The 25713-nt window shown below is 47.0% G+C and overlaps 2 protein-coding genes across 3 annotated transcripts; both read right to left on the bottom strand.

Annotated features, from left to right (window-relative positions):
* Positions 1 to 518: 518 nt before the first annotated feature.
* On the bottom strand, positions 519 to 4990 carry LOC137886280 (probable methyltransferase-like protein 24). Its single transcript, XM_068728685.1, has 5 exons — positions 4516 to 4990; positions 3463 to 3561; positions 2477 to 2613; positions 2014 to 2281; positions 519 to 1382 (listed from the first exon to the last, which is right to left on the bottom strand). Exons 1-5 carry the CDS (start codon positions 4846 to 4848, stop codon positions 1080 to 1082), a joined length of 1140 nt encoding a protein of 379 aa, XP_068584786.1. The 5' UTR covers positions 4849 to 4990; the 3' UTR covers positions 519 to 1079.
* Positions 4991 to 6578: 1588 nt separating this feature from the next.
* Positions 6579 to 25585, bottom strand: ahdc1 (AT hook, DNA binding motif, containing 1). Of its 2 annotated transcripts, none has more exons than XM_068728587.1 (6): positions 24939 to 25585; positions 14129 to 14323; positions 12517 to 13801; positions 10680 to 12385; positions 8493 to 10230; positions 6579 to 7895 (listed from the first exon to the last, which is right to left on the bottom strand). In XM_068728587.1, exons 3-5 carry the CDS (start codon positions 13684 to 13686, stop codon positions 8499 to 8501), a joined length of 4608 nt encoding a protein of 1535 aa, XP_068584688.1. In that variant the 5' UTR covers positions 13687 to 13801; positions 14129 to 14323; positions 24939 to 25585; the 3' UTR covers positions 6579 to 7895; positions 8493 to 8498. The 2 variants fall into 2 exon arrangements, with proteins under 2 accessions (XP_068584688.1, XP_068584689.1); XM_068728588.1 differs by having other exon boundaries at positions 14161 to 14323.
* Between the last annotated feature and the right edge of the window lie 128 nt (positions 25586 to 25713).

The following is a 25713-nucleotide window of genomic DNA, read 5'->3' as shown; positions in this document are numbered from 1 at the left end:
TCTTTGTTTTCTTCTCCTATAAGGCAGATAAACAAAATAAAAACATCAATATCAAGTCAGGAGTTGTAAGTGTATACTTACATATACACTATATCAAAGGATGGTTTGACTAGGTTTGCAAGTGGGTGCATGGCCAATCTAGAGAGGAAATGAGATACTCGGCTTATTAACCTTCTTTCATTAAATTGTAATCCAATAAAAAGTGTAGAACATTGTTTCTGCCAGATAACATAAATTACATTGTAATGTATATGTGTTATATATAACCCAAAACTGAGAAATTTAACACATCTTCTTATGAAATTACAACCTTTTGTCACCAGGGTTTACTGGGATTCCCCCAAGGAAAGACAAAATGGCAGTCAAGGGTTTATTTGGTATTTTATTGTGCTATCAATGCACGTTTCTAACATCACTGTTTTCTTCTTGTATTTTTCACACTAGGCACTAATAGTCTCACTATAATTAAAGCTTCTCTTCAATGTAAAGAATTATTGCACATAAAAGCATTTAAGGTCCTCAGAGATGTGCACAAATACATTAAATAATCTGCTGAATCTACATTCAAAGTACAGCTGCATCAAACCAATGCAAAAAGGATCACACTGTGATATAATATATTACATTGATAAAATCACTCAACTGAAAAAAGAAAAGAAAAGAAACTAAAATGTGTTGGTACCTGCCAGACAGCTGTTTGATATTTACGACAAATTAAGATACAATCCAACAATTCCTGCGATTTACATTTATTTGCTGTTTTTTATGTTCCAAATTAGAAAAAAATTCATTTGTAGATCAAATTATTATATTGTTATATTGAAAGCCAACCTCCTGCTCCTTATTTGGTCAAATGAACCAGTTTATCGACAGTCACAACGGTATTTCCTCTGAGGGTGGAGTCATACAAAAGCAGATCCTTTCATCTCCACGAGAGGGAGATGTCATCTTAAGAACTGTGTTTGCTTGAAATAAAAAGAAAAAACACCAAATATTTTTGAGTTTGACCTTCTCCTTCTTGTTTGAGGCCATCCACAATGTCTGGTCATGTGTGTACACCTGTGTTCATTCATGTGTCATCACCCTGTGTTGGCCCAACTGAGTATGTAGGAGCTGTGACCCTTTGCTACTGTCTGTTTTAGGACACTGTGACCCTCTCCTGCAGAGCTGTGGACCAGCATGAGTCCAGAAGCTTGGAGACCCTGTAGGACACTGAACCAATAGTGGAGCACTTCCTCATTGGCTCCGCCCACCTCAAACCCTGCCCAGTGCAGGTGAACCTGGGCAACCAGATGATGAACACTCTGCAGAGTTCCCAATTCAATCCAGTTCTGGAAAACACGCCACTCAGCACTGAGCAGGTCAGCATACAGGAAATGAACCTAAAGAGAATATAGAGAAGAGACAAGACATTGCACAGTTATGTATTCACAATAGACATAATACATTGTGTTTTACAAATTACTTTTGAAATTTCCATATCAGAAAATTCTACCGTTTTGCTCTTAAAACGAAAGCAAATTGAGACGGCCATTATTAAAAAAAATGTATCAGACATCTGTTGTTGTTGTCATTGCAAGAGAAAAGTTTGTTGGAAATGACAAGAATTGTAAAAATGTCATGTTACTGTCTGCATTTTTAATAATAACAACTTTTAATGATTGTTTAATGTTGTGTAAAGACTTAATCAGTAAATTAAAATACTTTAAAATGTAATCAATGTAAATCTTCTACCGTTCTTGTAGAGTCGACCCACACTTACTCAAACTGTGAGTGTGTGGGTCCCTCTCGTGGCTGCAGGATGTAACTGGGCCAGTGTGTGATTCACTTACTTAAATTGTTGCCATGGCAGCCAGGGATGGCGCAGAGCCCTGTTGCTATGGGAACATACAAGTAAGAGAGCTTTCTGGGTATGTTGGGGTGAAAAGACTCTAAGATATGTTTCTCCAAATGTCTGTGTGTGTGTGTGTGTGTGTGTGTGTGTGTGTGTGTGTGTGTGTGTGTGTGTCTTACTGTGTGGTGTCCCAGAGATGCCATGATGTCTGCCAGTGTTTGAGAAACACCACCCAGGCTGCCTCTCGTCTTCTGCCTCCTCTTCCTCGGAGCTCTCCACTCCAGCCACATCTTGTGCTGGCGGACCACGCCTCCATCACCATGGTTGCTGGCCAAACTGTTGCCAAGGTGACCACCAGATGCACTGGAGCTGCTGGGATCAAAACTGTGGACTTCACATCCCAGCCCTGACACAGTCTTCAGAAAATCTGTATCCAACCCATCCATGCTAAAGAGACAAGAAGAAAAACAACAAAAAAAGATGGATAACAGAGAGGCAAGGGAGAACAAAGGTGGTTTGAAGATTATTGCATGCATGATTAAATATGCATTGCACTGTTTACTCCAATTCTGCCAGCGATATGAATGCATCACAGACACATGCACAGACACATGGACATAATGTACAGACGTATGGGCGCACCTAAAAGAGTATGCAACACACGGCCTATCTGCAGCTGGAAGGAGCCAGTCCTCAGCACACAGCAGCCAGCGAGGTGAATCAGCAGGAGGCTGTGAAGCCTGCGTCTGACCTGGAGACAAAACCCTGGAGCAGTTCAGCTATAGATGGACAGGAGAGAGGAGAGGGTCACATGAGATGGGCTGACTAGAGGTCTGAGAACAGTCAGTCATGCAGAATTAGCATACAACTAACCCTGAGAAGAAAGGAAGTTAAAGAAGAAGTTGTGCAAAAGCTCGCCTGGTAAAATTTGTGAGAACATTTGAGGGGTGTCTCCAAGTATTAAGGAACAAAAGAATTACTCTTAAGTATGAGTTTCAGTTGTATGTTTCAAACTTAAGTAACTTTGAGAGCCATCGCAACTTCTTGCAGGTATTGAATAATAAACACAATATACTTGGTTTAATAGGTTTTCTTCCCAGTTCCCCAGCACCTGGTGTTACATAAGGCTTAACTCTTGTGTTGGAGTTTCTAGTCTGGAACTGAAAGTCCTCACCGGCTTCAGATTTTGCAGAATTCTGCTGCCAAGATACTGACAGCGCCTGACTGATCATATTACTGCTATGTTAACCCCCACACTGGAAGTCTGCAGTTGAAGAAGTGAAGTAGTTGAAAAAGTGAAGTTTTTATTGATTATTTTTAAGGTTTGGCAGGATCTAACTCTTGGCTGCAGTATCGGTAGATCCCTAGTTGGCCAGAGTGTATTCTTAAGACATTCTGAAAGGGGCTGATATATCTGACAAGTAGTTCCAAACCGGGTGGTCAGAGCTCTTTTCCATTTGAACAAAATGCAACAGTTTCACACAGTTAAAATATACCATACAGTCAATACAAATCAGAATTGTCCAAATTCTGTTAGGTAGTGTTTATGATATTAGTGGCCTTTAAAGTGCATTCAGACATTTCACACATTGACAGCACTGCTGTGCTTTAGGTGATGTATAGCCTACCTGTGGCCTGCTAATATACGTGATCATACGATCGAGTTCTGCTGTGAAGGACGGCTCGTCTGCCGCCCACGGCTGCACCTCCAGTGTTCTGGGTCCCATCTGGGAAGATGCACACAATACATATCAATATATTATATATCAATACATGAATAGGAATGACAGTAATGTGTGTGAGTGTGTCTGTCTGCTGCAACCCCCTGCCCCAGGTATGAAGGCTGAGGAGGAGGCAGGTCACAGCCCCTGACCTCAGTCCTGCTGGTAACATATTTGCCTGAGGCACTGTAACACACACACACACACACACACACAAAGCCCCCCACCCAACTCACACTGAACCCTGTGGTCACCATGGCAACCTCAGCGGGGAGTTGGGGGGGGGGTTGATGATTCACTAGAATGAGTCAGAGAGTTTAGCCTTGGGCAGAAAGAGAGACAGTGAGAGAAAAGGAGAATGAAAGAGAAAGGGGTGAGGAGTGAGGGTAAAGAGTTTGAGGTAAAGAGAGGACAGATGCACCCACACACACACACACACACACACACACACACACGCACACACAGAGAGATGAAGGTTGGAGCTCTATCCAACTGAAGGGAAAAGAGAGAACAGCTGTCACCTCTCTCTGATCTGAGGTCTGTGCTGTGCTCACCCTCTGCCCTCACCTGTTCCATAGAGCTATGCACAAACTGACACAGCATAATGGATCAACTGGATGAGGAAACCACAGCAGCAGTCTTTAAAAAAAAATTCTGTATTCCTAAACTGAGCATGTCCAGTTTCTTGAATAACATTATCTGTCTCCCTTACTCTCAGTTCAAATTCGGTGCATTTAACCTTAGGTTTAATTGGTTTTAAGTAACGTAATATAGCATCACATTACGCTTGATGTGAATAAATTGTTTTACCTAATATTCAATATGTAGGTGAAGAAGAAAAATGTAATGTAATTTCCCCCAAAAAGTCTATTCATATCAATACATGGAGTATTTGTTCTGTTGCAATAGGCTAATGTAATACAGAAACATTTAAATTAAAAGTTTTCTCTTGTGTTATACCTGGCGCGAGTGCATCTCGTTCTCATCCTCATACGCTCGTGCCAGCTCCCTCCTCTCCCCATCTTCCACCTCTACCTGCTCCTCCTCCTCCTGCTCCTCCTCCTCCTCCAAACCCGGACGCCGGGACTGGGATTCCCGTTGGCGTGAGTTCCTGTCCGGTTCGATGCTGATAACGGAAAAGGCCACCTCTTGCTCCACCCCCGCTGCTGTGGCTCGCGGTAAATGTGGTCCGACGACGAGGAGCTGGAGCGCTAGGAGAAACGGGGGGATTAAAAGAAGTAGTATTCCGAGGGGGAGACTTCCGCGGCCGCACCGCCGCGCACAGCTCCGCATACCTCCTCCTCCGTGGGGACACCCGGGACCATCTCCGGCGCGATGCCCTGTGGTTCTACTTTTTTTCTCAGTCGGGCAATAGAGGAAAGTCCCTGCTGAGAACACCACTCCTCCTCCTCCTTCTCCTCCGTCTTCTTCTCTTTCTTACCCCCAGGGGAAAGTTGTGATGACGAAGCACATTCCTTGGTCAAAGGTGGCCTTATTGAACAGTGAATGCCGCTTTATTTGGCTCATAACGACCTCATACAGTTTAAAAAAAACCTCCTCGGTCATACACTGAGAAAACTTCTCACAAGAAATGAAAGGCGTTAGGTTTTTGCTAAGCAACATGCTAAATTAAAACTCCTATTGTAGATTCAGGTTAAACTGGTAGTTGATTGAGAAAGTTGTAGCCAAGCGACACACAAGCAGCTCTCACCAGTATCATTGGTGATATCACTCACATTTAGCCTTTGTTTTATCATCATCACTGATATTTGAATTAGTAATATTATTGATGAAGCAACAACTGAGTACAGTCACTGCTTGTGACCTGTAATATGCACCTTTACTCAAGTAGACTACCATACAGTTTTGAGGGTCATCTTTACTTCTACTCCACTCCATATCAGACAACAATATTGCACAGCTCACGTTTTGCATAGATTACTAAATCTATATTAGTTTCCAAAATAAGATATAGGCTATACCAACTGAACAATTGGATCAAAGGAGCCTTCTGCTATAATAACATTTTTAGGCCTACTTTGAGTAGCTACATTTAGCTGATAATATTATTAAACTTTATTTTCAATGCAGGACTTTTACGTGTGATGGAGTATGCCTTTTCTTACATTGTGGTTTTTGCTTATAATTATGCCATCAAAAGATCTGAATACTTTTACCACGGATTGAGGAATAACATTAGTGTGTGGCAGCTTATAACTCGCTGAGAGTATGGATTCTAGTTGGCTGTAATTTAGTTTGAAATGCTGCTATTATGTACAGTAAAACACAAAAGAAAAGTCTGAAAGAGAGCTGTTGCTCTGCACCTTCTTCCTCTCTGTCTGTCATGTAGCTTTGTTGACAGTGTGTGTTCCCTTCCACCATACAGTGGAATGTCAGAGCAAACACATTTCCTCCAGCCATGTCTGAGTCTATTTAGTCAGCCTGTTGACAAACTGTACACAATATGCAGCCAGTAAAGTCCCCCCATCTGCTTTCTTTCTCTCTCACTCTCGCTATCTGTTTGGCACGCACATGCATACACACGCTGCAGATGTATAATATTTGCTCTATTATAGCAAGTTTCCCCATGAGGACATGAAATGAGCACGGGAACCCTTCCTGTCAGTTCCCTGCTACCACCAGCCTTTTTATGCTGTTACGCCATGTCCTTATTTGGAAGTATTTTGAAACAGTACATATTTGTACATTTTGTTTCAGTGGCTTTAGGACCTCTCCGACACTATTTTCTGATTTCCTCAGTCTGGTTTCTTTTATTTCCCCTCCAGCACATCCTCCCCTCCCCACCATCCATTCCTCTCCTCCCCTCCCTTTCACTCCCTGTCGAATTGTGTCCTTGACTGAACTCTCGCGCGCGCAGTCCCAGACAGCCTGGGCAAAGCCCAATACTCACGGAGGCTCTAAAACACACACACACACACACACACACACACACACACACACACACACACCCTCACATCTCCCATAATCTCTTAAAGAAGCAGTATGCTATAGACAAGATTACCAATGGCAAGAACAGAATGTGTATTTAAATATTTTGCACCTCAGATACGTACATGATATGTAACAGACAGATATACAATTTTTTTCATCACAAAAACCACCAAACAACACAAGACCACAGAAAAAAGAAGGGAGAGAGTGAAAGAAAGAATGGGACCCCGCCAAGACTTTGGTGTCTGGGGAGCTTCACTCCTTTTGACCCCACAGGCATACACACACACACACACACACACGCTCACACAAACATAAATGCACACATACACACAAGTACATGCATTACTGCAGTCACGCAAACACACCCTCCTCTGTCTCACATTCGCACACAGAAAACGAGAGTCTCTTTGGGGCCATTGTGTGATTTCAATGTCTCTTTCCCTTGTAGTTAAAACATTAAAACACAGGATGTTGGGTCTCCATGCCGCAGTCCGCTCTCCCCCCAGAGCAGAGAAACCATGGCAGAACGCTGAGGAGAGCGTGTTGATGACGGACCCTCAAAATGAAGCAGGGGCCTCTGGCTTGGAGCTGGAGTCATATGTACAGATGCTGGTATTTCAAGAGCAGAAACTGGTTCAGTCCACTTTTCTCTTATGGGACACAACACAAGGAGTGCACAGAGTAGGACATTTGCTAGGCTCATGGTATTTAAAAAGTTGATTTGGGCTCAGATGCGGTTCACGTTTGGGCACAAGACAGAAATGCAGGGTTCGTGAAGGTCGAGTGCAGAACATAGTTGCTGGTTTAGCAGAGGAGGGGAGCTTAAGAGCGAACAGATGACAGAAACAGAAAGAGAGAGAGAGTTGTGTGATCGTACATATTGCAGATGTACAGAACAGGACCAGAAAGATTTGGCGAGATACAGACTTCTGGGAAACGGAGTCCTCTATTTATCACAGCAGGACTTGAAGGGGCAAGGAAATAGGTTTGTCTCTGTCCATCAGCGTCTGGTATTCATCTGTCAGCTCCTCTTGGCCGTGCCCTCGTTCCAGCAGAGAGTGTGAGAGAGTGTTCACATGTATGCTGTTATGTGTCCATGTATAGGTAGTGTATTAATCTGCACATGCGTGTCTGTGTGTGTCTGTTTCTGTGTGTGTGTGTGTGTGTGTGTGTGTGTGTGTGGGTGTGTGTGTGTGCATGCTTGGGTGTATAAATTGCGGTTGATATTGATTGTCAATGCTGGAGAATTAAAGCTTTACTGTCCAAAGCTGGCAGCTAAATTCTCACCCTTCATTTCACAAACTCTACACAAAGAAGTCTCCTTAACAACAAAGGAAAGAAAAAAAAAAGGTTTGCAAATCTGTAAAAGCTTGGATTGAGTGCACCTAAAAGAAAAACAGAGGAAGAGAGAAAGAGGTGAAGAGAGAGAGAGAGAGAGAGAGAGAGAGAGAGAGTAATATGAGACTGATATTTCTGACAGTTGTAAAATGAAAAGCATACAATGACTTGAACCTTGACACTATTTTAAGTTTTAGGGGTGTGCACTGTGGTGTTGTTGCTGTTGTACTCTACTTGTATTGGTTTATATAATTGTACTACAACTTAAGAGTTTACTTTCACTTGAATATGTATTGAGACACACAACACCATAAAACACATTCATCTATAACCTCCATTAAATGAACAACAAACATGGACCTAGAAAGTACCTCGTGGTACCTAGGAGTCTTGCAAAAGCTATAAATACATTTTACTCAACCGGACCTTTCAATCTATCAATTAAATCAGGCTTTTTTGTGAAATAATTCAGTGCTTCATCATGCAATTAAATATCTAGTAATGATAAGCTTTACAATTTGGTGTGATGTAAATATGTAAATAATCAAACACTCCTCTGGACATTTCTATAAGAGCTCTAGTTGTGGTTAGTTAGTTGGTTCTAGGATGGCCTCATTGTGTGTGCGAAAGTTAAATAAACGCACCTGCTGTTACAGGCTGGTGACGCTGAAGCTGTCATCATTGGCCGTGTCCAGGAGCTGGCACAGCACCCCGCCTCCCTGAGCCGCTTGGGAGGGGTAGCGGTGTCCAATGCCCTGGTAGGATTGGTGGGACAAGGAGTAGCCACCAGTGTCCTCCTGATGGGGCGAGGAGTCCAGGGGAGGTTTGGGGTATGGGGAGTGAGGCAAGGGGCCCTGGCGGTGGCCTGTGCTCATAGCGTGGGAGGTCAGATCCCGCTTGTGGGGGGGCAAGGTCGAGGGAGGGCTGCACTCCTCATAAAGCACAGGTGTTGAGTGGGAGTGGAGGCTGGTACTGGGGTTGGAGTGTGTGAGGGTGGCTAGGTGAGAGTTGGGGTTGGTGTGTGCATTGTGGTGGGGCTGATTGTTGGTGTGGGGGTTTGAGTGGGAGAGGGGGTTGCTCTGGAGCAGTGAGGTGGGATGGGTGTTGGTGTGGGGCTGTGTGTTGTGATGGTGTGTGTCATGGAGGGCCGATATCATGTGGGTGTGTGTATTCGCATTTGGGCTAGCGAGCGGATTTCCGTGTGTATTTCCATGAGGACTTGTGTGTGGGTTGCTGTGTGTGTGCACGGCTGAATTTGAGTGTGTGCTGTGCGAGTGCGGGCTGGGGCTGCCGCTGTGCGACGTCTGTCCGTACCAATAGGGGGAGCTGCAGTAGCTGGGAGAGTCATACTGTGAGAACTGTGGGTCTTTTGGAGGGGGGCGATGCGAGGGACTCAGCGCTGTGGCACAGAGGGGTGTTATCCGTGGTGAGGGGGAGCAGGAGGGGGAGAATGTCCTGGAGGGGATGGGGTGGTAAGACTGGGGTGGAGGAGGGGTGGGCTTGGGAGGGTATGGGGGAGATGAGACACTTGGTGAGAGGGAAGAGGAGGATTCTCCAGGGTATAAAGCTGGATATCGCTCCTCAGAGGAAGGTGTGGAGGGGTGGGCAGAATAAGGGGAGGGGTACTCACAGGGGTCCTGGAGGTAGCTGGAAGGTGGTGCAGGATTGGGAGTGGCCAGGGGAGAGAGGCTACTACTGTCTCCACTGTAATAGTCCAGCCCCTCCTGGAACAGCCCAGACCCCTCTGGACATCCAGCAGTCACTGCTCCAGATGAAGAGGCAGCCTTGCCCCTGCCTTTGGCCCCTGAAGGCCGCTCTCTCTGACATGGAGACAAACCCCCTCTGCCTCCTCGAGACCCTCTGCCCCGTCCTCCAACCCCTCCCCGCTTAGGTCCAGGAGTAGGCGTTGGGGAGGGACTGGATGGGGAATCAGAGTGTAAAGCAGAACCTCCTTCTTTTTCAACTTGTGGCTCAGTCCGTTTCCTTCGACCCCGACCAGGTTTGCTGGTTCCCCCGCCCTGGAAGAGGACGTTCTGGCTCCAGTTATACGAGGGCCCAGAAGCACTCTCATGCCAATCCATCATCAGCTTCTCCAGGCTGGACAGACTTGATTGTTGACCCCCCTCTCCACTAACAGAAGCAGCCTCATTCAGTTTGTACGTGCCACATGTGGAGCTAGGTCCACTACCAGTGGCTGCAGAGCCGAGATGTGAGGAGTCAGAGGAGGATTCTGATAGACTTTCAGGAAAAGGTTGACGCTTGGCCTTCTGGGGGGTGTAGTTTGAGATATCCAAGATGTCTTTGGACTCACTGGAGCCATACTCACTGTAGCCGTGATATTGAGGCCCGAAGCTGTCTGTTGACCAACCCCCGTAACCTTGTCTGAAAAAAGAAACATAAATATAGCAACACAAATTATGAAATGCACTTGAGGAAAATGTGTGCAGATATTTGAATTTCCACTGCTCTTTGTTGCAGTTCCACCAATCAGTAAAAGGAACCGGAGGAGGAAACTGTTAATGCATGTTCCGACTATAGATTACTAGCTGGATAAACACAGTGTACGTTTTAGCCCCGAGTCCAAAAGTGTCAGATATCGACTGTTAATTAGGACATAGTGGACATGGTTAAAATTGAAAATGATATGCTGGAGTGAAACATCTCTTTGATCCTGCTGTGGCTGGACTTTCGTTTGTAACTTAATACATAGAAAACATTTAATCCTTTATTCATTAAAAAACATACCAAGTCAGAATATGTGTGAAAAGGCCACTTGGAAATTTGTTGAATTCATTTTTTTTTTGTAATGACAGGACGCACAAGTGATTTACCTGTAGCTCCACTGATTGGTGTTGTACTGTTTGTAACCTTCTGAAGAGGAGCTGAAGGGGCTACTTTTGGCCACAGACATGTATCCTCCTCCTGGTGATGTGGGTCCTGTTGACTCCCCCCGCAACATGGAGGAATGACCTACTGCAGGATATCCACTATAGCCTCGCCTGGCTGCTGTCTGGTAGCTAGAATAACCCATTTGACCAACAGTGGTGGCCTTGCCACTGCTGTGTCCAGATCCATATGCAAAACTGCAATCTGAGGATCTCTGTGGCACTGCAGAAGAGGAGGAGTAGCCAGATGAGTAGTGGCCAAAAGAGGCAGGATGGGGGGAGCTAGGAGAGTGTGAGAGAGATGGAGGAGTGGATTTGGGATAGGTAGAAGTGGTGGGGGATGTTTGGGCCAGGCTGCTATAGCTGTATGGAGGCCTGGCTGAGGAGCAATGTGTCTGGGATGAACCCTCCACCCCAGAACTTGCACCCTTGGAGCTCCACTTGGGGAACACAGGGGACCAGCTGTGACCCGCAGCTGGACTGGATGGCTCATAACCAGGGGTGGATGAAGCTTTTCGGTGGTCTGATTGCGAGGAGGAGATGTCCAACAAGTCGGATGAATCATCTGAGTCGAGGAGTGACCGGAAATATCCAGCAAACAGGCTTTGTGAGTCCTCCCCAGCTGGCCCAACCCCTCTGCTTCCTCGTGGACTGCTGTAAGAACCCACCCTTCCTACTTCACAGGAGGAAAAGCCTCCCCTTGGAGAGCCACAGAGCTGATACCCACCCAAACCTTTCTCCTTGTCCATACCCCCCTCCCCCCAGCCACCTGCCCCATTGGGCCAGTCCTGTCCCATGGACATCCCCGCTCCTTTACATGCACCATTTTTTCTCACACGTTTCTTCTTGACTACTTTCTCTCCCCCAGACTCAGTCCCTACGATTCCCCCTCCCCTACCACCTGCACCCTTTCCCCTTTTCCTAGGTAATCCATGCTCAGACAAGGGGCCTGGCTTCTGTTTCTTGCCAATGCATTCAAAGAAGTCACTGAATGTGCTCTTATTGCGCTCACTGCCCCCAATCCCCCCAGCTCCTGCTCCACCTCTTCCAGTGCCCCCTCCTCTGCCACCTCGGGGGCGTCTATACCCAGTGAGCCGGTGGAGCAGGGTGGATATTCCAGGATTTTCCAAGGGGGTATGAAAGCTTTCAGGCTCACTGGGTGTCCAGCAGCGTGGGGGAGAGCAGCGGCCAGTGGCAGGGGGCTGGCGGTTTAAAAAGGCCAATTTGGACAGAACATCCCCATACTCTGTTTTCACATCATTAGTATCATTAACATACGATGGATAGGGGGAAGGGAGTTTAGCCCGCCGCCGCCTCTGGGGCTTCTTGGGCTGGTCTCCATTACCGCCAGCATTCACGGCATTCGGAAGCTCTCCCGGTATTCCTGGCAGAGCCTGTTTAGGTGGTCGTCCCCGCCTGCGTTTGAGAATAACCGGTAGTTCTCCAGGAGGGAACATCACCATAACACTCTTTCCATTGTTCTTCATTCGAAGAAGTGCAGTCGGCTCTCGAACTACCTCTGAGCCCTCCAGTCTGCAATCGTTGCCTTTTTCTGACCCTGTAACTGTCTCCAAATTGGAAATCTTGTAGCTTTTCTGTCTGCGGCTGAGGCTGACAGGAATGCGAGCCACCTTGACAACAATCTTCCTCACCTGTAAAGCAGAAACCAGCATGAGACATATGCATTTGTAAATTGTATAAATATCTATGCCAAACATGGAATGAAACTGTGTGTTATGTCAAGGGAGTAACTACAATGATATGTAACTATAAATTTACTTACGCCTACAAAACGTCCACGTCTCTTTTTGGGAGGAGATACCCCCTCTGCAACAGGCTCCTGCTTCACAGTTAGAGGTGCAGCGATGGTGGATGTGTTTGCAAATGGGAGATGAGGGGTAGCACCATGAGCCATGGACCGTGCTGCCTGACGCTGTTTCACACTTTTAGGAGCTGCTTTATGGACAGATTTTGGTGCAGGCCTAGACCTGGATTTAGGTCCAGGTTTATGCCCAAGTCTGGGCCCAGGTTTAGTTATAGCTTTAGGTGCAGGTTTGGGTACAGTTAGAGCAAGAGCAATCTCTGTCGGGCAGGGAGCCATGGGGAGATTAGCCTCCACAGAGGAATGTGCTTCTTTCTCTCCAACGGCAACCTCCTCCTCTTTAACCCTCCAGATCTTCTCCTCCAATACTTCATCTTCCTCCTCTACTCCCCTCTCCCGTCCTGCTCTCTTCTCCCCATCCTCTAAGTTTCGGCGGAGGCGGGAGGATTTGCGCAGGTGACAGGGAAAGCGGGGACGCCCAGAGCTGCGGAGTGCATACTTCTTCTCTGCCTCCACAGGAAGAGGAGAAGAGCCTGTGTTTTGGTTTGGACCAACAGGGACTGGACAAAAGGTTGAAGGGTTGTCTGTCTCTGCAGTGAGGACTGGGGCAGCCCGCTGATTGGTGGAGGCAGGATGATTGCCAAGTTCCAAAGGCAGGGGTTGAGGTGAGGTTGTGTGTATGGCCTCTGGTGTGATAGTCCTGGATTGTTCAGGTCCTACAGAACCCTTAGGTGGGTTGATTTCCATGTGTCCACAATTATCCATGTGTGCTTGCGAAACAGCCTGTGCGTGCACATCCGGGTCAATGTGCGTTTGCATGTCCCTAACTGTCTCTGCAAATGTATGTGTCTCGCGCGGGGGGCAGGTGCTGTGCCCCAGCCTTCTTTGTTGATGGAGGCCGTTCACCACGGCTGACGGAGAGGAGGGAAAGAGGTCGGAGGTCACTGGTGCCAGTCCATTTTTAGAGGGATCTTGGGACCCCTCCTGGAGCCCGAGTTCCCTGGTCCAGAGCTCAGGCCCTGCCAGCCTCCCCAGCTCCCCCACACACGCTTTTCCCTCTGCTTGAGTCCCACCACAGCCTACTGGAGCCCCAGTTTGGACTGAATGTAGGCGATCTGACAAGCCACTCATTCAGTGCACCGTCTTGCTGGTGCTGAGTGAGGAAAGACGTTTTCTGATGTATGAAAAATGTTGTTTCTTCTTTTTAAGTGTCTTCCTCTAACAACAGGAAAAATGATTCAGTGACCTGAGGACAGAAATAAAAACAGTATTGTAAAAAAAAAAAAAAAAAAGGTATTATAATATATTATAAAAATCATCAACTGGATATGAAGTAGACAAATGTGTTAACAATTCCTTGTTGCATTTAAGACATTTCATCTAAACTCCTTGCTGCTAAATATATTCGTCATCAAACACTATACAAATAAAAATCAAACATTTGCAGCACAGATTAAATTGTGGCTGTGTGATAGATTTTTTGGCAATGGGCCATACAGCTAATTCGTAACGCACTCTATTCTATTAACTGTGCCACCCACACAGCAGCATTACAACATTAGATTCCATTTACCATTCATACTCGGCTCAATTGGTTGCTTTTACCGAATGGTTGTGGCGCGGATTCTGATTTTGATTCTGAGTTGAGCCTCACTCTGTCTGCCTGACTGGCTCTGTTCTGCAGGGGATCATTGGGTCATCAATACTGCAGTGGAGTGCTCAAATACTTCTCTCTCACCCCTCTGCTCCTGTCTTTTGCCCATGGTTGCTAGAGTGAGAGATAGAGACAGTCAGACAGACAGACAGACAGACAGACGGGAGAAATGGTGAGTGGGGGGGGGGAGTGAGGAGGAGGGTGGAGCAGAAAGAAAAAGAGAATAAGAGATTAGTACATGATGTCACAGCATGCATCATCAGACCAGACTATAATCAGTATTTTGGTGAGGGCTGCACCATCTCACATCAGACGCTTGTATTTTGGAGGATGACTTGCAATACACATTTTTAAACTCTAGTTGTGGTTAGTAATTAATTTCCTACACATGTAAACCAGTGCCACCTCAGCTGTTCTGTTGGAGTTTCAATGTGCTTCCATAACAAACACTGAGGATCATCACTACATGATGAAGACCATGCTCACAGAATCATGTATTGTGTGTGGGATTGAGTGAGCTGTGCCGTTTTTTTTCAATCCCACCATATTTGTGTGAGTAGATGCACATGTTGTAAAAATTCACAATTTACAATAAGCAGTTGAGTAGTGGTGAAAAGCACACAGACTCACACAGCACGCCACATTTCGCCAAAACTATTGAAATTACATTACAAAGCACAAGACTTGGAGGGTGCAACAAGAACGTGTGAATAATCGCAGCCAGCAGGGGGAAGCAGAGAGGTGATGAATAGAGGTGTCGAGAGGATGGAGAGATGAAGGTGACAGAAAGACAGGAACTATAGAGGGATTATGGAAACCCGGAGCAGAGGGGAAATAGATGTACAGACTGCCAGAACACACACAAGCCGTACGGAATCTGCTATCGGACTCACACATGACTGCATGCATGCACACATTCAAAAACAAACAAGTATATGCGTGTCACACTTGCACGCCTATACACGCACGGCTGCCTCTGACACTGTACCACACTCTGCACATACAAAACAATCTTGTCCATCCTCAGATCTCTCTGCCTCCCTCGCCAACATATGGTCCTGATTAGGAGGGAGGGAGAAGGGACAGAGAGCGAGGGAGAAAGAAAGAGGAGGACAAGGAGGGGAGGGGGTAAAAGACAGGAATGAGTGCAAGAATGGGTGAGAAAGTATGAAAGAGGGCGAGAGACAGACGAAGAGCAGGGAGGGGAAAGATGCGATTGAAAAAAGGAAAGGCTAGTAAGTTGGGCAGAGGCAGACACATTTTTTTTAAAAGCAGGAGGTAGAAAAAGTTGGCGAGCGGAGGACACAGTAGAGGAAGAGAAGGAAGAGGAGGAGTATGACAGTTTTGCTCCAGCAGAGTTTAGGGCTGCACACATGGAGCAGACCAGCCTCAACATTCTGCTGCTCTGAGGAATGACACAACTAGGACAAACACACATGGAGATGAACACACACACACACACACACACACACACACACACACACACACACACACACACACAACACGTACTTTCTTTAACCCCCCTCACCCACTCCCTCTCGTGCCCAGTGCCGTCTCCCCGCCTCTCTTCTCTCCCATTCTCGCTTTCACTTTCTCTCTCGTCTAATTAACAGCGTTCCTTAATTAAGGCTCCATCTGACCGGTGTACGGGAGAGGGAGAAGAACACATGCTTTAATTAAACATTGCTGCACATGTGCTCACACATACATGCACGCCCTGTCACTCACAGACACACAAAGACACATGCAAATGTGCCCTCACAGCTTCATCCTCCCACACACTCGCACATCGATTTGCACATAAAGACATACATGCCACAGACACACACACATGCACACACACGCAGACACATATATAGTCATGCACAATCACACACAAAACAAAGACACACATGCAAATATTCTCCACTGTGCTCTGCGGGGGGTATTCTGACAGAGCTTAGATAGCAGCCAATCAAATGCTCCCACTATGATTCATTGTTTAAGCAAACACTCCTGGCATCCATCAGGTGCCATTCCAATATATTCATCCTCATACGTAGCAAATGCGTTTTTTGGTGCATTTTACTGTGAATGGCTCAGTGGCGTAGCATTGTCTCTGTGAGAACAGCCAATGGTATGCGCTGCTCCCACATGATGATCTGTTGAATCTGTTTCACAAAGAGCAGCTCTCCTATGACTGTTGTTTGAAAATGTTTGATCTTGTATATTTCTTATCTGCGCGTTAAAGTTTTTTGGTGCTGTTATGCGCCAGAGAGTGTATGTGTGCACATGCCAGTGGGAAACTGAGAGATGAGAACTTGTCATTTCCCAGTTTGGGCAGTTGCCCTGTTGTGCATATTCTGAGAGGAACAATCATTCTGTACATGGTAGCTGTACAGCATATCTATTCTCTCCCCATCTATCTCACTGCCACAAAGGCTTGCAGACTCACAGGCCTGCCAGCAGCAGCAACCCTCAATGAGGAACTAGACCCTGTTTGTGTGTGTGTGTGTGTGTGTGTGTGTGTGTGTGTGTGTGTGTGTGTGTGTGTGTGTGTGTGTGTGAGAGAGAGAGAGAGAGAGAGAGAGAGAGAGAGAGAGAGAGAGAGAGAGAGAGAGAGAGAGAGAGAAAGAGAGAGAGAGAGAGAGAGAGAGAGAGAGAGTAGAATGGATATGTGTGTGTGCTCGCACGCATATGTGTGTGTCTCTGCGAGTGCACGTGTATGAGTGTGTCTTCCTGGGTGTGTTTGTAAAAAGCACTCACCGAGCTCTAACGGGTGTGCAGTTGTTGCTAAGAGACAGGCAGCAGCACCGAAACAAGCATGGGGGGGGGTTGAAAGGGAGGGGGACATGGAGGGGAGAGAGAAAGAGAGAGAGGTGGTGGTGAGGGGAGGAGGGGGGAGCTCCACAGAGAGGTTTAGACAGATAAGAAAAAGAGGGGATAAAACAGAGAGAGATGGAGAAAGTGTATGTGAGGCCAAGAGAGAAGAGGGGGGGGGGGGTCCGCAGAGACTGAGTGACACTGTGCAGAAACTCAACTACCATCAGCCTCTCAACCTGCAGCCCCGACAGCCTCAGACCTACATACAACACACGACGATGCACAACTTTTTCTTCTGAAAGAAAACCATTAAGAGGAAAAAAAATGAACAAAACTGTCTGACAACTTGATGACAAACTGTTCTCAAGTCATCTGTGAGGGGTTTTCAGTGGGAAAAGGTGTGTCATGGTGTATTCCAGGTAATAAACGTCATTGAAACATTACACATCACACGACACGGCATCACTTTATAGTGGCCACTGAACTGTAAATACTCACTGTGTGAGTGTCTAATCAAATACTTAACCATGAATTATAGGCCTCTGAGTATATATTTTTTTCTACGTATATAGCGCCTATTTGCGTAGAAAGAAAATTAGATAGAAATGTCTTTGTAATAATATTGATGTGACTCGTTTGAGGATACAAAAAACAACTTTATTCATCTCCAGCAGCATTGCAGAACATAAGAATGAACATAATTCAAGACCACTTAAACCGAGACCAAGTCATGACCAAGACCACAGTGTATCAAGACCGAGACCAGACAAAGACTTTGTGGAACTGACACCAAGTCAAGACTAGAAACAGACCAGTTTCTAAAATGTTAAAAGAGTTTTGGTATAGAGGCAGACTGGGTACTTTCCACTATACTGTCCTTTCTTTATGTTTCTTTTCTAAGTGCAAATAAAAGTTTGACGTGGTCCCAGGTGTCTCAATCAGTGTTACATTGCAGAATTTAAATACTGCTGTGTATTTCCATTTGTATGCTGTTTTACAAATAAATTCTTTGTTGTTTAGGTACATTTCATCTACAGTAAAGACTTTGCTGACATCTCCTCCATCTCTTGTCTCCGGAGTTCACTTTGTTGGAGTGGGTGTGAAGGGCAGCAGGGAGGGGCGACAGCCAATAATAGTAACAAATATTTCAAATTAGAAATGCGTCAAGTTATTGGTTGCATTTGAAGCAGGAAGTTTTACATACAACCACAGTAATGATATCAAATAAATCAGACAGTGCTTTGGCAATTTAGTGATATCCCGAGAGTTGTGATCATGACTGGTCTAGAAATAAAATTCAGAGATCTCTTTGTCTGAAACATTCAAAAAGTCAAAATCTTGAGTATTAGGACATTATCTTGAACTGATACTGTTGATTGACAGGTTGTATTTAAAGCCTTTATCTTTCTTCCCACTGTGAGGAGAAAGTTTTCCATATTTACTCAATATTCAGCCAAAATGTGCAAAGTTTTAATTCAACTGAAATAACAAACAAAACAACAACAAAAAAGCAAAGTTGAAGATATATGGTCTTGCCTTGACTGCAGAACGTTGTAGCCCAACAGGCTGTAACACTGAACAGCTAGAATTTAAGCACATCCAAACTTAACAGACCTGGGTTTTTAGAGAGCTTGCGGTGTGTGTTAGTGTGCCAAAGAGGGGCGAGGAATGTGAGACACATACATCGCACTGCTGGAGCCAGCATGCTTGCACACAAATTACCAACAGCAACCTTCAAAAACAAAACTGAACTTTGGGCTATGGTGAGCTGCAGCTCCATGCAAACTCACGTCAGTCAAACAGCCCAACTAACCCCCCCCCCCCCCCCCCCCCCACCACCACCACCACCACCACCACTCACTCCCACTCTCCTTCACTCTGACCTCTCCTCCACCACCCAAAAAAAACCCCACTCCCACCTCCCCAGCTGCAGGAAATTCCTAATGATCTCCATCATCAGTGTGCGTGCTATATCTCCTGCCAAGAGCAAGCATGTGCACGCACCACGCACGCACGCACGCAACAAACACACACACACACACACACACACACACACAAAGCATATAAATGAGCAGAGAGCAACACATAAACCATATGTGCAGACAAACAAAAAGGCAGACAGACGTTCAGACGGACAGACAGACACACATCTAACGTAAACAGACTTCACACAGACCAGATACAGTGACTGCTCAGCCAAGGATGTACACGGGGGACTGGAAGAAGTAGCTCCAAACACTAGTCAACAAAAAACCAGGACCCCCCACCCCCATCTGACTGTCTCTCTCCTGTTGTTTCTGCAGGAACCTACATGCTGTAGTTATTTTAAGACGAGGAGGACTGTATTACCCCTTCCTCTTCCTCATTCAACCCCCCTCCTCACTTCTCTTCCTCACTGTTCCCTCTCTCATCTCTCTAGCACCCCCCCCGCCCCCACACACACACCTCCCACCCCCAGTTTCTCTCCCACAACACACGCTCCCACTCCCCAACTCATCTGCAGCTCAGCCTGACACTCTCTCTCCTCTCTCCTCTCTCTCTCTCCTGCAGGCAGTTTCCTGGCGCTGCTGATGGCCGCCCCTCCGTCAGGTCATGTGACTAACCGCGCCAGCTGGGAACAGCTAGGAGTGTGCACATGTGCACACTCAAAAACACATACGGGGTTAAGCACAAACAAGGATACGCAGGGATATGTCTAGAAACACACACAAACACATGCAAATACAGGAGGATGAAACCAACCAGTTAGGTGCAAACAGAAAAACTCCCACTTACAGTTCACACAGGTGCGCGCACAGGCACACACACACACACACACACACACACACACACACACACAGACACACAGTGAGCTGACATACAAATGGGCAGAAACACACGTGTGTACTCAACATAGTCACGCTGGTGAGAACTCACAGGCGCACTTAAAAACCTCACACACAGTCACGCATATCTACCTCACACACAGAGGACACACAAACCAGATGCTTGGACCCCGGCACACACTCAGACCTTGAGGCCAGTGTTTTGGAGAGGGGCCTCTGTGCTGCGGCCCTGACTTCCTGACTCCTCCTCCTCCTCCCTCTATACTCCTGTTCCACAGTTGCTGTGGGAGACGCTGCTGCAGCTCCCGTTGCCAAGGAGAAGGCTGCTGGCTGTTTGAACAACAATGGCCGCCTTGTGAACATTCCAACTGTAGGTACTGACAGCCCATCAGCCACAGCCTTAACATACACAGCGCTCAAAACGCACGCGTAGACACACGCATGCTGCTCACAATACACACCGACGCCACGCCACTGTACTGTACCTCTCGGATTCTTGGACTCGCGCCTGAACGAGGTAACACTCTCACACACAAACACAACCAGGCATGCACAAAGAAACACACACATACACGTCTGTGCACGCTCTAAGAAATTATGACTTCTGCTTAGAGGATAAGAAACCCTTCTTTCCCTCTGTGTCTACCTGCATCTCTCGACCATCTCTCTCTCTCTCACACACACACACACACACACACACACACTCAGTGCGCAGTACATTCATCCATCTTCCCCCTTCTCCCCGACTACTCTCTGTCTTTTTCTCTTATCTCTTTCTCTCTCCTCCCCCTACACAGCCTCCTGCTTTCACTCTCTCACTTGCTCATCCCTGCCTCTCTCTCCCTTTCTGTCTCAGGAAGTGTGTGTTCTCACTCTCACGCACACACACACACACACTATCATCCTCACACACACACACACACACACACACACACACACACATATGTGGAGGACACACATTCACACAGAGAGAGAGGCACACACAATCTCTTTCTCTCCTGGAAGGTAGCGAATCTTTTCGTCCCTTGGGGGCATACACTTCCTTAGAGAAGGAGGGAAACGGGAAAGAAGAAAGGGAACTAAAAAAATAAGAGTAGAACGGGCAAGAGAGGAAGAGGAGGAGGAAGGAGAAGGAGAGGAAGGGAGGGACAGAAGATAGGAAGGGAAGAGGGTGAAAACTATATTCACGGCGGGGATTTATAGACAGACCTCTGAGTGCTCTGATTATCTGTTCATATTGATGGGACGACATTGAAGGCACGCTGGTGCAACGTTGAGATGGTGCTGAAGCCAAATTGAGTGTGTGTGTGTGTATGTGGGGGGGGGGGGGTGGGTTGAGGAGAACCACTAACAAGTCTCTGCTTATCCTCTGACTCACTGTTTTTAACACACATACCCAGACACATGTGTATGCACACTCACACACTGCTAAACTCTAACGCACATGCATAAGAAATCAGACACACAGAACATGTGTAAGTATGTTGATCTGCAGATAGATGTGTGTGTTGTGTGCCAGACACAGAGAGATGCTTTTGTATGTGTGTGTGTGTGTGTGTGTGTCGGCGTGTTTTCCCCATCTCTCGCTCCTCTTTAATAATTGAGCTGATTCTGTCCAGCTTGTTAGGGAGGTACACAGCAGCTTCACACTCTGTCTTTCTCTCCTTCTCGTCCTCTCATGCGCTCCATCTCTCCCTCCTCATCCTTCCATCTTGCCGCTCTCCCTTCATTTATCACTCCTTCTCCTTCCTGACCCCTCCGTCCTCTCTCTCTCTCTCCCTCTCTCCCTCCCGACGCTCAGTCCCTTCCCCCAGCTCTCCTCTCCCTCTTTCTTCGCCAATCCCTCCTGTTCTTTGACCTCTCCCTCGCCTCTCACAGCTTCACCCCCCCCACCCCCCCTCCACCCCGCCGCCCTCCATCATCCCTCTCCTCTTGTCTCCCTCTCTCCATCCTCTGGAGGTGAGAGGTCGGAGCTTCCTCTCCACTGTCAGACTAAAACCGGCTGTAACCAGCCCTGTGGAGGGGGGGGGGGGGGTAGTTGGTGTGAGGGAGACAAGGAGAATGAGGAGGTAGGTGATGAGGGACGTATAGGAAAGGTGCAGGAGAGAGGGAGATGGAAGTGGAAAAAGAAGAAGGGACTCATTGGAGGACAGATACAATGTGGGGGGGGGGGGGGGGGCAGAGGGCTTAAAAAAAAGGGAAGGAGGCGAGAGAAAAGAGAAGGGGAGATTTCTTCTATTGAGTCAGTGCCTTTGACGCGGAGGAGCCGTTTTATGAATGTATCGTGTGGGAGGTGACAGAATGGAGCATACAAACACTGCTTACACAAATTCTAAATGGTTGGTGTGTGTGTGGGTGCATCTGTGTGTCTATACCTCTGTGTGTGTGTGTGTGTGTGTGTGTGTGTGTGTGTGTGTGTGTGTGTGTGTGTGTGTGTGTGTGTGTGTGTGTGTGTGTGTGGGAGGTGAACCACGTTTACCTGCCTGTGGCGAAAGCTATTTCACTTCAGGTGACGATTAGATTAATAGGAGTCGTAAAAGACAGGACCCTTCACTCCAAGGACAAAGTAATGACTTACTCTTTTTAGCCAATAGCTCGTCGCATATAGTGGATAATGTTAAAAGTTGTAAAATATTCCTGAAATGTCCAATTACTCATTATTAAAATAAGAGGTCTTATAGGATATAGAGATATTTTCGAACAGAAGACAATGGAAACAGCAGCAGAGGAAACATTTACATTTAAATATTACGCTTAAAGCCATCTTCCGATAGCTTTAAGCCATCAGAATATAGCGCTAAGCTCTAGCAAACCACATTTTGTCACTATGAATAGATTGTTTATGTGAATCTGTGACATGAAATCAATTCCGTGTATTTTGGGAGGCATTTCAGGTGCTGAGTAATAATGGACTGACTCATTCACAACGCTGGTGTAAATTCCCTTTTCTTAAATGGCAGAAATATATCTTTCGTGAAGAGTTCAAAGGGGGGGGTTCCAGAATGATCTTCAACTGACTTTCACAAAACATCTGTAATCCCCCAAAAAACGCTCTTTGTTGCATTTGACAAATCTTGCGCACAGCTAGAAGCCAAATTCTTAAAAATGAGATGCTTTGTAGTTGTGAGGAGAAGCCTGAGATTGTTTTTGGAGAATGAGCGTTTGAACAGACTCAGTCTCTGGTAGGAAACCCGTTCTGATTTAGATTACTGAAGCTCTGTCTGGTGGCTGGTTTGTGTGGTCTCATAAGATGGATTCAGTCTCTTTAAACTGCCACTATAACCCCCATTCAACAGGTTGCACTATCCTCAACATCACTGAAAACTTCCCAAAACACCAGGACATCAGTGAAAGTCGATTGTGTCCACTCTGTCTTCTTCATCTTCATCACGACCTCCATATCAAGAGGACATCTGACTACAGAAACCTCACATGCTGATAGGCAGAGAGAGAAAACAGGTGATTGGTTGAGCTGTCGGCTGTCATATCGGCAGGGTGTATCTTTGTGACACACACACACACACACACACACACACACACACACGCACGCACGCACACACGGGCTTGTCACTGCCATCAACCCACACGCCTACGAACTGCAGCAAGGCGCAAACAAAAGGTACTTCCACAGTGCGCGCACACACACACACACACACACACAGATGGAAGTACATGCACGCTTACACACACAAATACACACACACACACGCAGCTTTGAGACGAGCTGTGGAGTGTTAGGTGCGCTGACCCTGCCAATGAGGACAGGAGGAACATCAACGGAGCTACAAGGCCGTTGCTATGACAACTAGCCCCGCTCACACAGGTAGGAAGCACAATAGGGCCTAAGCTGTTATATGTTCACATTCTCCGTTTCTCCCCCCCCACCCCCTTACACACAGGGCCATGCACTCAAGACAAAGTCTGACAGACGGCGGCTGCATGCCAAGGTAAGGCCATATCTCCTTTTCATTCCAGCATTCCGAGTGCTGAAATTATTCATTATGTCCAAGTGAACCTGCCAATAAGAGAACTCACTCTTTAAACCAGCGAAAGGAGAGCGTGAGACATGGCTGAGTGTGAGACAGACACACAGACCGAGCATCACTCTGCATACTAACGGCACCTGCACTAGGGTAGCCAGTGCACGTCTCTGAGGGGCCCTTAAATAACGAACTGTCACTGCCCAGACATCGACATTGACTTCTCTCTCCCTCTCATCCTCTCTCCCTCTCCTCTCTTCATGCACTCTTTTTTTTTTCCTTTGTCACCCCCCCTCACAGACGAGAGCTGATAATCACCACCATGAGCACGCCTTGTCTCTCCAGCACATTGGCCCTGTTGCCACTGCAGGATGTGCTGCTGCTGCTGCTGCTGCTGCTGTGTCCTGCCTATAACTGCCCTGACAACTCAGGGGGGCCGCCGCCGGGATGGAAACCCCGGGACTGGACGGATGCTCACCGGTTAACCTTGGTGTCTCCTGCTTCTATGTAAAGAAAACACCTGTCCATCATCAGGAGCTGGACTCACAGTCAAACCTCTGGTATGTGTCACTGGCATGCAAATTCAGTATTAGAAAAGTCAACCCACACCACAGAGGTAGTCTATGGAAACAGCAAATAAACAAAACAAGTGTGTCTGTGTCTGTGTGTGTGTCTGTGTGTGTGTGTGTGCACCATTACCTGGGGAGGTACTGTATCCTGCTGCCCTGCCTACGCTGTATGTAAATTCAGTGATAATAAAGGTAATAGGTGAGGAGATTGTAGATACTCAAGCAAAAAACACGTTGGGTTTAACAGGGTTCATTGCGCGCACATTTAACCACATTACGTGTGTGTGTGTGTGTGTGTGTGTGTGTGTGTGTGTGTGTGTGTGTGTGAGAGAGAGCATCATCATACACGCTGCATGCCCACAGTAAAGCCCAGATGACCCAGCAGCACGAGCAGTGCGAATGAAGAGCTCGGTTCGTTGGCGGCATCGATGAGGTTAATGTAAAAAAACAACTCAAAAAGGAAACGTAACCAGAGGTGCGCAGCACAACTGGCTGAGCGGACAGTAAGCAAATTTGTGGTGTTGTGTACACAAGACACTGCACGCGCACTCACCAAGGGAGAGAGAGAGAGTCTGGGGGGCTCGCGCTGGCTGCTGGAGCTGTTGCGGTGTCAACGCTGGCTAGCGGGGGCTGTGGGCTCGCGCAGCTGTCGGTGACGGTGCTTCGCTCCTCTCCTCTCCCGGGTCACGGAGCCGTTGCTTTGACGGCTGCAGCCGCCAGCGAGCAGCATGTCCCCTTCATTTGGGCTCCCCGCGTCGGAGGGAGATAACCCTCCCACATCAATGTAAACGTTGTCTCCTCCTGCAGCCGCGCGCCACCGTCTTGTGCGGCTCAATGGAAAAACCGCTCCTCTGGCTCACATCAATATCTGCACCCGCAAAGATGGGAAAGCACAAACACAATAGGAGGGAGAAAAAAAATTAAAATGGTGAGCTGGGACGTTGGTTCAGTCTTGTCCCCAATTTAGGTGCTGACATAACCGCGCTCGAGCCCTGTGCTCCGGTTTTGGTGACAGGCACGGGACTCCCCAGTATGCGGGAGGCGAAAATCGACCGTGCGCCCGTGCGTCTCTGCCTCTGCAATTCCAGCTCTCTCTGTCTCTCGTGCGCCCCAGTCTCCGCTGTGGCTCTCCAACGTGCCTGGCTGTCAAAATCATCCGGGCATCCGTAGCTGGCCTCACTTTACACCTGTGGAATTGTGGGAAAAGTAGTTTACTGAAGAGCGAGCATGAATGGGGAGTCAGTGAAGAGAGCGAGAGACAGACAAGAGTGGGAGTGGGTGGAAATTCGGAGGGCTAATAGTTTCCAGAGCCAAGGATCGCAATAACA

Source organism: Cebidichthys violaceus, unplaced genomic scaffold, assembly GCF_023349555.1.
Source record: "Cebidichthys violaceus isolate CVI_PGR_0920_01 unplaced genomic scaffold, fCebVio1.0.p SCAF_42, whole genome shotgun sequence".
NCBI classification, from domain to species: Eukaryota; Metazoa; Chordata; class Actinopteri; order Perciformes; family Stichaeidae; genus Cebidichthys; species Cebidichthys violaceus.
Note: the sequence above shows the minus strand (reverse complement) of the source record. Positions and strands in the feature narration are given on the sequence as shown.